General features: G+C 36.3%; 1 protein-coding gene across 6 annotated transcripts in view; it reads right to left on the bottom strand.

Annotated features, from left to right (window-relative positions):
* Positions 1–2,348: 2,348 nt before the first annotated feature.
* Positions 2,349–16,738, bottom strand: part of CCDC14 (coiled-coil domain containing 14) — a 44,365-nt gene continuing 29,975 nt past the window's right edge. For all 6 annotated transcript variants that reach the window (XM_014866848.3, XM_070508994.1, XM_070508995.1 and 3 more), the window contains 4 exons: positions 13,185–13,267; positions 11,092–11,310; positions 10,882–11,014; positions 2,349–3,459 (listed from right to left, as the gene is read on the bottom strand). In XM_014866848.3, the coding sequence (XP_014722334.3) occupies positions 2,523–3,459; positions 10,882–11,014; positions 11,092–11,310; positions 13,185–13,267 (1,372 nt within the window). In that variant the 3' untranslated portion in view covers positions 2,349–2,522. The remainder of the gene's footprint in view (positions 3,460–10,881; positions 11,015–11,091; positions 11,311–13,184; positions 13,268–16,738) is intronic.

Consider the following 16,738-nt stretch of genomic DNA (forward strand, 5'->3'; position numbering starts at 1 on the left):
CTCTTCTTTTTCATTTTCTATTAAGTCACCAAGCCTATTGAAAAAATTTTCAATTTGTCTCTCCTTTTTCACTTTTATAGCCAAAGGCTTATAAGTTTATGTTTGGACTACTGCAACAGCTTTCTAAGTGGTCTCCAGCCTCTCCCTCCTCTAATCCTTATTTACCATCACTCTATGCATTTTAAGAACACCCAATTTCATCTGGTGATCCTCAATTAAAAAAAAAACACACACTACCCAAAATACCCAAAGACCCACTAACTTCACGTTTACTGGTTATTCTTCACCTTGGGGCTCAGGATATTCTACAGCCTGACGCCAACTCTTCTAACTGTGTTACCCTCTCTTATTAGCATTATCATATAATAATTCTGACCCCCCCATTTCAGTCAGGTTGGTGTACCTACCATCCTCTTCTATCACTCAACCAAGCCCCATGTTTTGATGATACTGACTTTCTATGGTGTAGATGTTTTGAGGATATAAACAAGATTATCCAAATCTCATACATTCCTTAAGATCCAAATGAAGTTTCTTCTCTTCCAGGTCTTCCTCTGCCATCTTCGGCTTCCTCCCATTCTAAACTTCTGTGAAACTCACTGTCTCTTCCATCTATTTTGCTACGGTCATATCTCACCTTGAAATTTAACTAAATTCTTTCATGTTTCTATCCCACGTGCATGTCTTATATCAAACAAATAGTAAACTCCTGGTACAGGTCCTTCAAGGATTTTCCAGTCTCATTTGATCTTCATTCAAATCATTAACTCCTAACTAACTGAACCCATAAGAATTTTACTATTTGTTTTTCACATAAGGATGCCTGTCCTGTATTAAGGACAAAATAGGATTATCTTGTATTATCATATAATAATCTTAAGAATTTACTTCTGCCTCTGAATAACAATGGATTTTGGAGTACACAGATGACACAATTTTATTCCTTGCTTTATTACTTAGAATTTCTGAACTGTACTTCTGAACTCATATGCTAAAGAGTTGTGGTCTCTTACCTTCAAATAAACCAGTGAATTAGTTTATGAATAGTGGAAGTAAGAAAAATTTTAAATATTAATGGACAGTTCTGTGAAAACAGCTTAGAATTAATTTAGTATTTTTAGGGGCTGACCCCGTGGTCAACTGGTTAGGTTCCCGCACTCCGCTTCGGCAGCCTGGGGTTTCACCAGTTCGAGTCCTAGGTGCAGACATGGTACCACTTGTTGGGCCATGCTGGGGAGGCGTTCCACGTGCCATGGCTGGAGGGACCCACAACTAAAAATGCACAGCTATGTACCGGGGGGCTTTGGAGAGAAAAAGGAAAAAAATAAAAAATCTTTAATTTAGTATGTTTAGACTTAAGAATCTGTCCATAAAATCTGGACATGTCAAAGAGACCACATCTGGGTCCTTCAGCAGTTGTAGCACCAACACTTAAAAACCCAGCAGGAAGAGGTTCTGGACCAGCAGAACACTCTTTAATGCTAAAGCCTGCCCAAGCACTAAACACAATAATGCCTGGCACGGTCTTTGTATGAAGTATTAGTGATAGCATAACACACACCTTTCCAAGAGTTAAAAATGTGCTGCTTACGTGGAGGAAGGTGATGCTGAGTAGTTAAGTAATGCTGGTTAGAGAAGCAGAGACCAACATAGTTCATACTATTTATAGGATAGAGAATGTTCTCGGTAAAGGGCTAGAAAAAAAAAATTGGTCCAGAAAGGCAGAATTACAACCATTGCAACATTTACAAACTCCATCATGTTCAAACATAATAAGGGCAATATTTTTTTATTAAAAAAATTCGCAAAACTGAAACTTAACTGTTAGCATTTTTTTATCAGTCTGACTTTATCTTTTAAAGGTCTTAAACATGCATTCAGGATAAAAATAAATAAAAGTGCCAAAGTTCTAAGAAACCATATGCTAACTTAGGATGTTACCTATATTTTCTTGGACCAATTGATGTTTTTTAAGAGGTAGAGATGTTGGCACTTTTTCTCTTAAAGAAATGTTTATATATCTCACCCAAAACACTAGCCTACAGCACAGAGCATCTCAGATAAAAACACAATGCCATCAAAAAAACAAACACAAATCCTGAAAGAGAAAAGAAACTCTAGTCTGAGAATAGTAAATTGTACCCAGATACTCCCTTCCCATGATCTTTTAGGACAGCAGAGAATTCTTCTGACCTGTACCCTTAGACCAGCAGGGTAATAAAAGAACTCTGATTGCTAGGTGCTAAATAAATGTTATTTACAATACTTCCTAGTTATCTACAACTTTCTTCTCTTAGCAAATGTTAATTTCTTAAGATGACTTGTTTTTATAAGCTCCACAGTGTCAATATATTCCAATAACAAATTTATTATTCAAACAATTTGTTTCACACATAATTAATATAAAACATCATTTCTCTAAAGAAATTTAAATATACATTCAGTGTAGCCAAGTTCTATTCTTAAAAAGAACACTTAAAAGAATACTTAAGAAAAAGCACTCAAACCATTTTCTTCTGAGTTCATTTCTCCAGAAGACTAGTCCTTAAGGACTTCTGGAGTCTAGCAATATTGGCATCCAGGGCTGCAAGGCCATTTCGGAAGTCTTGTTCATCACGAGAAGTGAATGTCGAAAAAGAAGAGATGCTCCAGTCGGACATCAAGTCAGAATTTAAAAAGCTACCGTCAGGGATGGCACTGCTTTTCACTTGAATGCTGCTGCTGCGGCAAGTGGAGGGGCCGTGACTCGCAGCAGGCACCTGTGGCTCCCCGGTGGCAGCAGGGATCTTGCAGAGGGCTTCCTTTATTTTCTCGAGGAGGTGCTTGTCCTCCATATCAGCTGTTCTGGAAAGTTTCTCAGGTGCAACTTCTGCTTCCTTTTTGGAGGAGGAAGAGACTCTGGGTGCACACAACTTATTTTCTTTTTCAGAGACAAGTGCACTGCTGCTGACAAGCTGTGGTGGAGCTACACTGATCTGTGGCTGGGGGGATACTCTCTTAGATAATGGTGGTTTCTCTTTAGAAGTGCTTCTAGCAAATGGAATGTAAATTGTATTATCCAAATTACACTCATCTTCTATTAAAGTCTTAATTTCACTCTCCTCATCAGAACCGTGTTTTGAAAGGGTAGAAATGATTCCAGGGGCACATACTTCCTCCATGTTTTTAGTGTCTCTAGGTTGAGGGCCTTTGGGAGGCAGAACATTTTCATAGGGTCTATCTGGCACCATGTTTTCCTTGTTGTCAATTGTAGAAAGTAGCTCTGAGCGTGTGAAAGTGTGACCTGTCTCTAACTTGTTTAGGTAGCTCATGATGGAAGTGTGAGCAGGGATGGGGTCATGCTGAGGTTGTTTTTCATAAATGTTCAGAAGTGATTTGGTAAGATTATTCCCAGGCTTGCAGTGAGCACTGTCCATACTAAGATCTGAGAGAAGCTTTGCCATACTGCTCTGTAAAGTTCTGTTAAGAAGAATTCAGTACACTAATTATTATTATTTTTACCCATTTCTTTCATTTCTTTATATATTCTTCATCTTTAAGAGAAAGAATTTGAGGGAAGGGCCTGGTTCTTAATATGGAAAAAAGCAACTAAAAGCACAAAATCACACAATATGCTCTGGAGACAGCAAATTAAAATAACAAATAAAAGATCTTGGTCTGCATCAAATCTAATATTTATTATATCTAAAAATAGAGGCTCAGAAACTTTTTTCTCTCAAGGTATAGAGATGCCTTATTCTTGACCAACAATGCAAAATGATAAATATACTACTCATTTGTTAGTGGATTCTGTTAGTACAGTCATACATCACTTAACAACAGGGATATATTCTGAGAAATGCCTCGTTAGGTGATTTCGTCATTGTATGAACATCAGAGTATACTGAAGAGGAATAAAATTTTGTGTCTCTTTAACATGAGTATTATTTTAGGCTGATTATTTTTAAGAAACAAAAGACTCAAGTTTTTCTTATTACCTCTCCCTTAACTGCCTAAAGAATTCAGATAAAAAGTCTGTCTCAGGAAGCGAGCTACCACCTTAGCAGAACATGAAGTAGGTGGTGGACCGGGAGCAATCTAGAACAGCCTGTTTGTTGGGCTCCCTCTGTGTTCTTCTGTGTCTGTGTGGCCAAAAAACACTTCTTTTACAAACACTTGTTCCTTGTCACCTGTGTATTGCCTTCCTTGCCTTTAAAGTCTCTGATTCTTGCCACCCCCAACATATTCTTTTGTCTTTAGCTGAGGAAGGTATTTAAGGTGAGGGCTTTGGACATTTTGGCAAATTACTCGATTTTCCTGGGTTTCTCCTACGTATAAATGTTACTCAATTTTTGTTTGTTCTTCTCCTGTTAATCTTTCTCATGTCAATTTAATTCTCAGACCAGCCAGAAGAACCTAGGAGAGTAGGGGGACATTCCTTCCTCCTCTACAATACTTACACAGACCTAGATGGTATAGTCTACTACACACCTAAGTTAAATGGTACTAATCTTATGGAACCACCGTCATATATGCGCTCCGTCACTGACCGAAACATCATTACTATGCACATGACTGTAATTATTTATCTCCATTTAAAATGTATATGTAATGACACTGGAACAATACTGGGAAAAAAGGGTGGTTAGAGATAATTATCTGGCATAATTAGGTATAAGCAACAGCTAGATACCAGGAAAAGTGTGATATAAGGAAAAACACACAGGGTTTGAAGTCAAACAGAAGTGGAATCAAATCCTAGCACTATCACTAGCTATGAACTTGGGCAAGTCACTCAGCCTTTCTGAATCTCAGTTCTTTGATTGCAAAATGAGGACAACAACTTTAGAATTACAATGAACATTAAATAAGATAAAATAATAAAATATAAGGTTAAAATGCTTAGTTCAGTTTCAGGCTAAATGGGTGTTCATTTGATGGCAGCTTTTATTAGTAGTCACATTAAACCCATTTTATACCAAGCCTTCAGTCTATCTGAATTGAATCATGTATGTTCTTACATACGGATATGAAAAAGAAGCATACCAATTTAAAGAAAGAAACAAAGAACAGCAACAGGTAATTTTAAAAGATTACAACTAGCCAACAAATGTTTTAAAAGCTCAACTTCTAATCAGAGAAATTCACATTTTTGAAATGTGATTAAAAAATTTTTTTGGTCTACCAAATTAACATAGCAAAATAAGAATAATACCCATTGTTAGAGAAGCTCAGAGAGGCAGGCACTATTAGTGTACACTGGTATCACTCTTCTGGAGAGTAAAGTGGCAATGCGTCAGAAGATTCGTATATTCCACACCTTTTACCTAACAATTTGCACTTCTAAGAATTTATCCTACTGATGAACACCAACAGGTGGTACCCAAAAATGTATTTAAGAAGATATAATTTATAACAGAAAATAGATGGACTTAATATCTTTATCTTCAAATACGGTGAACTGATTTATTTAAATTATGGTATAACTGCATCATAGCCATTTATAGTCATGTTGTAAAGAATATTTATTGATGGGGAAATGTTCATTTTATACGGTTAAATTTAAAAGAGCAGGTCTAAGTAACAGGTACAATACTATTTTCGTAAAAACAGACACATTCAAATAAAATGCTAAAAGGAAACTTCTACACTAAACAGTTAGCAGTGATTGTATCTCTGGATACAGAGTGAGTGATTTTTTTTCCTATGAAAGGAAGAAAATATTTTTTTCCAACCTGGCTCACACTGTCATCTTAAATGTGCTGTATTTTGAGTTCTGATTGTTCTTCAAAACTTTTTCTCATACCTCTTCCAAGAAGCCAATGAGCTATTTTTAAAAGACAAAAAATATCTATAGGAATTTATCTTTAAAAGAATGCTGTAATGCTTAACCCCGTGGCCCAGTGGTTAAGTTCACGTGCTCTGCTTCGGCGGCCCTGGGTTTCGCTGGTTTGAATCCTGGGCGCGGACATGGCACTGCTGGTCAAGCCATGCTGAGGCGGCATCCCACATGCCACAACTAGAAGAACCCGCAACTAAAAATACACAACTATGTACCAGGAGGCTTTGGGAGAAAAAGGAAAAATAAAAACTTAAAAAAAAAAAAGAATGCTGTAACGAATAATGACCCACTAATTAATTTGATCAAACTGCATAACGGAATTTTTATTTTTATTTTTATTTTTAGAAAAGGAATACTTATGTTGATATTTCTTTCCAGACTTAAATAAAAATGTTAACTTTGCTGTGGACAAAATCAGCGATAAAGAAAGGAAGGATGGGGGGCCAGCCCAATGGCACAGTGGTTAAGTTCATGCGCTCGACTTCGGTGGTTGGGGGCTCGCTGGTTCAGATCCCAGGCCCAGACCTAGCACAGCTCATCAAGCCATGCTTTGGCAGGCATCCCACATATAAAATGGAGGAAGATGGGCACAGATGTTAGCTCAGGGCCAATCTTCCTCAGTAAAAAGTGGAGGACTGGCGGTGGATGTTAGCTCAGGGCTAATCTTCCTCAAAAAAAAAAAAAAAAGAAGGGACAATGACATTAATAAGAGCTTAATCTCTGGAAATTAATAGCAATCATTAATCTTCTGATGTATAAACAAAAGGTGACTCACCATTCTCTCTGAAATTAAAAGAAAAATCTCTGTAATTAAAGAGCTGAGAATATGTCAAAATTTTAAAGGAAGCAATACAAGCACCTAAATAGTTAAAAATGGATATATTTGTGTTTCTATTATATGCAACATGGCTAAATACACTGATTTTTAATGCTTAGAAAACTGGCACATTTTCATAATAAGAAATGCAAGGTTCTTTCTCAGCTGCTTATAAAAATATACTAATTTAAGTAACTATCAGCACTTGTAAGAATGCTCTTAGAAGCTATTAGAAGAATATTTACTACTTATTTACTGAAAATATATTCATTTTTCTCACATTTTAATGATTTTATAACATGTTGCAGTAAAATCTAAAAAAGTGATAAAGATGTAATTCAAAATTATTGAAGGGTGGAGAAGGGAGAGAGAGATGGTTTAGGGTATTTGCTTAGAACTTGTGTACCTTCTAGTCCCATTATCTCTCCCCAATAGTCTGAGAAAGGCATTCAGAAATTTTGTGAAATCCCTTTTCTAAGAGATTATTTAAAACGCACACACACACAAACATACACCTATCTGACTGAGGTGTATGCCTGGAGGGAAGAGGGATGTGGAAGATGTACATGAAGATGCATCTGTATTGTCAGATGCTGCTTTACCCTCTAATGTCTACAGTAAAACTCAAGTGGCCACAGAGCCCAGCTGTCGTACTGCAGAGGTTCCTACTAACTGAATTGCACAGGGTGTCACCAAAGATATTAAAAATCACCAACGTGGGTGAATTTAGATACAATTAAGCTCAAGGACCAGGCTTTTTTTGCTTTGCTTTTTAATTTAAAGGACAAAACAAAAGTCTCCATCAATGAGTATAACTAGCATTTTGAAGCTGTTAATGAATTTTCAGAAAAAGGAGGCGCAGTACTAACCCCTTTAAGACACTGTGCTAAGCCTGCCCTACAAGGTTGCTATAATCATTTAAAAGGTCCAGTTGACCTGACTAACAGGTGAGCTGGTAGTCAGAGGCGGGATTTATGCCCAGCATAAAGAGAAAAGGTCTTTGACAACAATGGAAAAAAACTGACAGGAAAATTCTTGAGTCTTTAGAAAAGGAGAGCAAAATGTGTGTATTTTAGACAGCGTCTTTCCTAAGGGCAGATAATACACAAGAACTAATGAGCTTTTTCAGTTCTTATGCTTCTCTGTTAGGTTAAGCGTTAAGAAAAGGCTCCAGTTGCAGGTGAATCCTTTTCCATTCCTAATAAACACTGGAAAAGGCAGGCTGTGGGCTACAGTCGTGCATTGTTAACAACGGGGAGACATTCTGAGAAATGTGTCGTTAGGCGATCTCGTTGTGCAAACATCACAGAGTGCACTTACACAAACCTAGGTGGTCTAGCCTACTACACACCTAGGCTGTAAGGTACTGATCTTACAGGACCTCTGTCGTACATGCGGTCATTGACTGAAATGTTTCCTCGGACAAGACTGTACTCTGAAAGAATGAGCAGGTACAAAGGTATCTTCTACAAAGGTAGAAGAATCTCAGTAATGGGTCCTCTCTCCCAGAAAGGCTGTCCTTTTGAAAACAGGATGCAAGGCTGAAGAGCGAATCTGAAGTCTTGGCTCAGGCACCAACTCAGACACTGACTAGCTGTGAAAGTCAGGGAAGTCCCTCCCTTTCTCTGGGCTTCCATTATGCTAATTTCTAGAAGAATTACACTATTCCTTACTCTGAAAACTGGTCTTTCATTTTTGTTATCAATTTTTTTTTTTTTTGCAAATGCACCACTCTTGTTAAATAGTATTTAATCCAGTTTATCCTCAAAAAAAGATGTATCTCCCTACATCATCGCCAAAGCACTAGAATAAACTTTTTGCTTGGTGATGTGGATATTTAGCAACTAAAATGATTAAATATTTTGGGGTGTGTTTCACACATATATATTTGGAACATAACATACAATAAATGTTGTTGAATAAATGAATAAGCAAATGAACCCATCCATTTATCCATCCATCTCCCAGGTAAAAAAATGCTACAGTTTACTTAGACTAAATTAAGCATAGAGTTGTTACCAGGAACAAACTATTTTAGCTAAGGCGATGCCATGTGCAAGAAAACCTGGCTAGAAATTAAGAGATGTGAGTTCTAGTCCCAGCTCTGTTACTAACTTTCTATTAATATTTAACTTGCATGGCCCCAGTTTCACCATCTATGAAAATGCAGATATTGAAATCTTTCCCCTATTGCTGAGGACAAATAAAATAATAGATATGGGAGAGAGAGGACTTAAAAAAAAATCAAAGTAGTTTATAAATAAAAGACAACATCAGCTTCTGATTTCATGATCACAAACGAGCTGAATTTAATGGTATGAAGAAAAGTCCCATGAAACTAGATCCTCTGCTTCATTATCTGCTAGGGGCTGAGAACCAAGCCCCTTAAATGAGAAGATGCTCCCAATGACACCTAAGCAACTGCTCCTGGACCTCAACCATGCTACTTGCTGTCCTGTTTTTCTTTATCCAAACAGAATGTATAGCATATATATTTTAAATAAAGAAGTTTATTGAGATATAACTTATATACTTAAAATTCACCCTTTTAAAGTGTACAACTTCACAGTTTTTAGTATATTCATAGAGTTGTACAACCATCATCTGTACCTAATTTCGGAACACTTGCTTCACCCTAAAAAGAAATTGGACCCATCAGCAGTTACTCCCCATTCTCTCCTTTTCCCACTGTTGGCCACCTTTCATCTACTTCTTGTTCCCATGGATTTGCCTACTCTGGACATTTCATAGAAACAGAACCATACAATATGTGGCCTTTTGTGACTGGCTTCTTTTACTATAAATACTAGATAATAAGAGAGTTTTCACCCCAAAATTAATCCTCAGAAAATAGGAGATGCTTTTCTTCGGAGACTTTATAAAGACTTTCCTAAGAAGGGACATTCTCTCAACTACTCTACTTTGAACAAGAGTGGTACAGGCCAACATTTTAGAAACTCTGGCTAGAGCCTAATTAAAAACTGCACAGATACAAGAATTGTCTTTTGCTTGTCCCACTGTTCAGTAAAGTTTTAATGAAATTATTCTATGCAATATGAATGTGGTAAAAAAGTGGTACTTGCATATTAACATAGCTTTTATAAAGTCATTTTGAATATGTTTACAAAACTAAATAAATATTATATATATATTACTACATCATCCATTTGCCTAAAAGTTTATAATTCAAAATGCATCTTCTCATTTGAAACACAAAGGAGAGGGTTTTATAGCATGGCCTGTCAGGAGCACTCAAAGGCATGGTCAGATGCGATGATATGCACGCCTAAAAGAACTGACTTCTCCTCTAGGATTCTAAATAGTTGAAAATCCAATTCTTAGCAAATGTCTCAAGAAAAAACTGAACTTTATAAGTGCATATGATATAAAAATTGAGTGAGGTGATTTTATTTACTTGAGAAAAGACACTTTAGAGAACAAACGGATCTTAGGGGTTGCTGACAACTCCATCCTTTTACTGTTGAAATGAATGAGGATCAAAGAGGCTAAATGACTTACTCAAGATCATCCAGCATGAGGGCTTACTGTGAAAAGTGCTTCTCACAAATTATTTCTTAGTCTTCCCATCAACCCTACTCATGTCCCTACTTTATAGCTGAGGTTTAGAGAGGTTCAATAACCTGCTCAAAGTCATATAGCTAATATGTGGTAGAGCTGGGATTCCACTCAGGTCTCTCTGGCTTCAGAGCCAGACAACTCTCAACCATTTTGCTAAAGAAGTCTTCAGCTCCTCATCAGAGTCCTTCTCCTAGAATCACATGGTTTAAAAAAGCATTTAGGGACAGCCCCAGTGGCCTAATGGTTAAGGTCACTGTGCTCCACTTCGGCAGCCCAGGTTCAGTTCTCGGGTGTAGACCTACACCACTTGTCTATCAGTTGCCATGCTGTGGCAGTGGCTCACATACCAAAAAAAAAAAGAGGAAGATTGGCAGCAGATGTTAGCTCAGGGGGAATCTTCCTCAGGGGATAAAAAAAGGAAGGGAAGTAATAACTTACCTTTTACTTTAAAAAATAAACAAATAAAATAAAAATAAAAAAGCATTTAGGCAAGTTCAGAATTTCTAAACTAATTTAATTGGAACAGAAGAAAACATCATTAGAAATTAACAAAACATTGACAAAACAAGAGAAAAAGGGGAAAGCCAGCAGGTCTAAAATTATTTTGAAGTTTATAAATACGTCTAATAAAAGGATTAAGTCATTCAAATGAAGTCAAGATTACCTGGTTAGTTCTCTCAGTCGAGTCACCTCGGCATCACGCTGACGTAATGTTATTCCCAATAACTGATTTTCCTTTTCGACAGTTTCTAACTTAAACTGGGAGCTTTTCACATTGACTAAGGCTTCTTCTAATTCTAAAACAACAAACAAATTTCAGTTTCCTTATTCTTTTTTTAAAAAACGTGACCATAACTACAGTTCAAATACATACCAATTTTCATTCTTGTTGTCTCAATGTCAAATTGCTGTTTATGTTCAAGTAAAGTTTGATCTTTCTCTTTAAATATACCAGCAAATTTTTTGTTTTCATCTTTCTGATTTTCAACCACTTTTAAAAGCTCTTCATTTTTACTCTGTAGTAATTCCTGGCTCTTTAGTGACTCCTGTAATTGATTTTGCAGTGACTTGTTCAATGACTGAAGAGAAAACACTATAAGACAAAACAAATCAAATAATTGGTTCCCCAATTTACAAAGTACAAACCTGGAAAAGATCTTTTTTAAAAAGAAAAGGCTTGGAATTTATTGATTTTGCTTAACAATTACATGCTTGAGCAGTTCTACGTAAATACTAAATATATTTTTATAAATTGATTGGCAGAAATCATGCCTTTCTTCTCCAATTGATAGTTCGGGCATTAAATTTTTTTACCTTTCTTGATGAAAGAATAATACATGCACAAAGTAAAAAAATTCAAACACCACGAAATACCAATGATATGAAATGATTCTCAATGAAGAGTCTCCCTCTTACCCCACCTCAATTCTCCCCCAAGAGGCCATCAGTATTACCTTTAGTATCTTTCTGGAAAATATTTTTGCATATAACATATATATTTAAACATAAATGAATCATACTATACCCATGCTGCTAACCTTGCCCTTTTTCCCCCATAAGATTGTCATGTATCAGCACATAAGTCTATCACATTCTTATTAATAGCTATAAAAGTATATAGCAGCATTCATTCAACAAATGCAGCCTTGAGTGAAGGCTTACTATGTGTGAGGCACTGTATAAGAATCTGGGCATACAGTGGTGAAGAAGAGAGACATGGCCCGTGCTCTCATGGAGCTGATAAATATTTATAAATAGCCATAAATGCTCTCAAGGAAACAATAAAGTAAATGGACAGAGAATAAAAAGAGAGAAGCTACTTAGAATGGCAACCACTGATCTCCCCACTTCCTGTCTTGGCTTCTCACCCATCCATCTGCACCTCCATCATTTATTCATAGTGGAAGGAGTGATCTTTTCCAAAATTACTCTGATGAAGTTGAACACTTTTACGAAGTGTGTGTCCTGTTGGGCGCTCATATTTTTCTTATTGCTTTGCAAGAGATATTTATATATTAAGAAAATTATATACTTATCATATCATGTATTGCAAAAAAATTTCCCCATTTTGTTGATGCTTTTCGAATGTATTTACAATTTCACTGTGGAGAAAATGAAAAAAAATTCTGGGACGTGTTTTATCAGTCTTTTGCTTTGTGGCATGAGATTTTGTCAGGCTTAGGAAAAATTCCCAAGAATACAAAAAAAAAGTTCTCATATTTTCCTCTAGTACTATTAGTTTTTTTTCTTTTCTTTTCCTTTAACCTTTGTGATCCATAAGGATGATTTGGCATTATCTGTCAAAATTGCAACCGCATATACCCTTTGACTCAGCAATTCTACTGCTATAATCTACAGAAATGCTCACACACATGACAAAGACACATGCACAAGGATTTTCATTGTAACATTGTTTGCATTGGGAAAATGGGGAAGTACCTAGATATCTATCAGCAGAGGACTTCAAATACTTTATGATAGAACCACATAAGCAAAATATCCATATAATTCGTAAACAGAAAGCAAGATATTTACGTATTTTGATGGACAAAAATGTCTACTACATGTTAAGTGAGTAAATGCAAGCTGCAGAAGAGTACATACACATGCAATCTCATTTTTAAAAAAGAAAAAGTACATGTATAGTTCTATTAGTGCCTGGCGCATAGTAGGTACTCAGCAAGTATTTGTGAAATAAAACAATTATATATGAACAGAAGATAAGTGAAAGGAAATACAGCCTTTTGGGGGGGGAGGTAAATAAGGGTGTATTATTGGGAAGTGATAGCATAGATCTTTTATTTTTGTGTTTTTGCACTATTTCAAACTCTAATAAAGAGTACTATTCCTATTTTTGTGTTTTAAAAAGTCCACTTAAGACAAAATAAGTAACAAAGCTCAATTCTCCAACAACAGTTCCAGAGCCACAAAGAATTTACCATCAGTGCTTCAAGTTCTTTTACGTACATTCAAGGTTGCATTGCAGAGAACCAGATGTCTTTTGAGTTTTTTCTTGTTCTTTAAGTTTCTGGTTCAAAATTCTCAACTGCCTAAAGGAAATAATGAAGAGACATGAATGCCAGAACCGCAAGCCCATTTACCAGGGTACATTTGACAGCCTATTCTAAAAAAGACATCACAAATGGTGGCAGCTGCTAGGACAGCAGAAGGCCATCACATCCCCAAAACAAAGGACAAAAACCAAATAAACAAAACCACAAAATGACACCACTGCTATTATCACAGGGCCTGAGATAACTTTTAAAAGACTGCCTGGGGCAGCATAAAACCTCTCCTCACTAGGAAAAGGTTAACTCACTTTTCCTCTTCCCTTTTTTGTCCTCTTATCTTTTCAGTGATTTCCTTGTTTTTTCCATTTTTTTCATTTCCTATCTCCTCTTGCTATTTTCTTCCGTCTTCCTTCTCTGTATTTTCCTTACACTAGTAATGATCTACTTTTTAAAAGATCTGTCATAACTGTGAACTAGAATACTTATAGGGACCCAGATCTGTCTGCTTGGTTTGTCACACACTGAAAAAACTGGGAAAAGCAAATTTACGTTTCTAACAATTTCTTTCAAGATGGAAAAGTTAATGGCCTTATTTAAGTAAAGAGAAGGCTAATAAGCAGCAACTTTGCCCTACAATGAACTTCACAATGCAGCTGCTTCACAAATAGGAATGTACAAAAGGAACTATAAGTGTTTTCTTTACTTCTAAGAAGTTAACACTAAAAAAAGGTTATCTCTAGTATCTTTCCAGAATTACCTGCCTAAAAATATTCTGCATTAAAGTAGTTATGTTTGTTACTGAATCTAAAATGATAGTGCCCTACCTCACCTCATTTATATGTATGAATTCTAGATGGATTAAAGAGTTAAACATAAAATATACAAACAAACCAACCCAACTATACAAGTTTTAGGGAGGAAATCTACATAATCTTGAAGTGGGGAAGGCATTCCCAAGCAAGACTCAAAACACAGCAAACGTCAAATAAAAGAATGAAGGGTTTAACTATATCAAAACCTGAAACTTGATCTAGAAATAACAGTCTGGAAGAAAATACCTGCCACAAATATAACAGATAAAAGTCCATAACAATTAAAGAGTTCCTACAAACCAGAAAGAAAGGCAGTACAAAGTGACAAAGGATAAGAATGGGCAATTCACATAAGAAATAGAAATGGCCTTTAAACCTAAGAAAAATGCTCAGTCTCACTAACATGAAGAAATGCAAGGTGGTTTTGTTTGTTTGTTTGTTTGTTCTGGTGAAGAAGATCAGCCCCGATCTAACGTCTGTTGCCAATCTTCCTGTTTTTGCTTGAGGAAGATTGTCCCTGAGCTAACATCTGGGCCAATCTTCCTCTCTTTTTTATAGATGGGATGCTGCCACAGCATGGCTTGATGAGCAGGCCTGGAACCTGAACCCCTGAACCCCAGGCCGCTGAAGCAGACTGCACAAACTTAACCACTACGCCAGCCAGCTGGCCCCAAGATATGCAAATTTAAAGCAGAAGATATTTTATGACCACAGGATTGCAAAAATAAAAGGAAATAACATTCTTTGATGGTGAGGGAAATATGGTACAGGGAAATGACTTATCCCAGTTGATGGGAGTCTATTGGTACAACCATTTTGGATGGCAACTTGGCAGCATCCAGAAGATGTAAAATGTTTATAATCTGGGGGCCAGCCCTGTGGCCGAGTGGTTAAGTTTGTGTGCTCCACTTTGGCAGCTCCAGGTTTCAATGGTTCGGATCCTGGGCACAGACATGGCACTGCTCATCAGGCCATGTTGAGATGGCATCCCACATGCTACAACTAGAAGGACCCACAACTAAAATATACAACTATGTATTGGGGGGATTCGGGGAGAAAAAGCAAAAAAAAAAGATTGGCAACAGTTGTTAGCTCAGGCGCCAATCTTTAAAAAAAGAAAAAAAAATGTTCGTAATCTTGGACAAAATAATTCTAAGTTATCTCTTAGAAATAGTTGTACATGTGCAAAAACATCCAGAATCTTGTAGATATAAACAAGGGTGTTCACAACAGCAATACTTAATAGAAGTTAAAATGCTATACAAATCATGATGTATCCATACTAAGAAATACAAATACATAGGTATTTAAAAAAATTAGACATCCATATGACTGACATGGAAAGATCTCCAACACACACTGTAAAGTGAAAAAAAGCAAACTTCAGAACAACAGTATAATATGACCTAATATTTGTTTTCTGCTTTTCTGAAAAGCTTTCCCTTTACAACAAAGAGCACAAATCTAGAAAAGGCAGCACAAACTGGTGATCCCTTCTTTTGGTATTTTCCAGAAAAACAGCAGGTGCTGAGGTCCTCTTACATACCAAGTGTGTGACAGATGCTTTGCTTGACAATTTTTTTGTATGTCCCTGGTCAGATTCTTCTCTTCCCCAACATAGCCAATCTATACTTTCCATCACTCATTGTAACCTCTCTTCTCTACCTTCCAACCTAACTGTGCCACTAGCTATGCTTTTCCCTCTCATTCCCAGCCTTCAGGGCCAGGCTTTTAAAAAATGATTGTTCAATAAAAAATGATACATGATAAAAAATAACACAAGAGAATCTTTTAAAAATGGATAATGCTATACATGCTATTTTAAAATACGTCATATTTAAGTTTACTTGATTTTAACAAAGGAAAAGAACTGTTGAGATTTAGGCAAATATTTCTTTTTTTCAGTTCATTTTTTTTAAATATAGCTTTATTGAGATGAAACTGATATACAATAAACTGCACATATTTAAAGTGTATAATTTGATAAGTTTTGACATGTGATACGTAAGACCATCGACACAATTAAGATATTCATCACCCTCAAAAGTTTCCTCATGCCCCATTTCATAACATCCCCTTCCCAGACAACCACTGATATATAGACTAGTTTGCATTTTCTAGAATTTTACACTATACAATTATATTGTAAATGGAATCATACAATATACATCTTTAGCCTGGCTTTTTCACTTAGCATAACGATTGTGAGATCCATCCATGCTGTTGCATGCATCAATAGTTCCTTCCTTTTTACTGCTGGGTGGTATTCTATCGTATGGATGTACCATCATTTGTTTATCCATTCACCCACTGACAGACATTTGGGTTGTTTCCTATGAACATTCACGAACAAGTTTTTGTGTGGACACTTCTCTTGTGTAAATACATAAAAGTGGAAGGACTGCATCATGTGGTATATGTTCAATTCCTAAGAAACTGCCAAACTGTTTTCCAAAGTGGTTGTGCCATTTTACATTCCCACCAGCAAATTATGAAAGTTTCAGTTCCTCCATGTTCTAACACTTGCTATGGTCTTTTGAATTTTAGCCATTCTAGTGGGTATGCAGTAGTATCTTACCATGGTTTTAATTTGCATTTTCCTAATAATTAATGATTATGAACATATTTTCGTGTGCTTATTTGATATGCATATATCTTCTTTGGTGAAGTGTCTATTCAAATGTTTTGCCTATTTTTA

The sequence above is a fragment of the Equus asinus genome, chromosome 5 (genome assembly GCF_041296235.1).
Source record: "Equus asinus isolate D_3611 breed Donkey chromosome 5, EquAss-T2T_v2, whole genome shotgun sequence".
Classification (NCBI taxonomy): domain Eukaryota; kingdom Metazoa; phylum Chordata; class Mammalia; order Perissodactyla; family Equidae; genus Equus; species Equus asinus.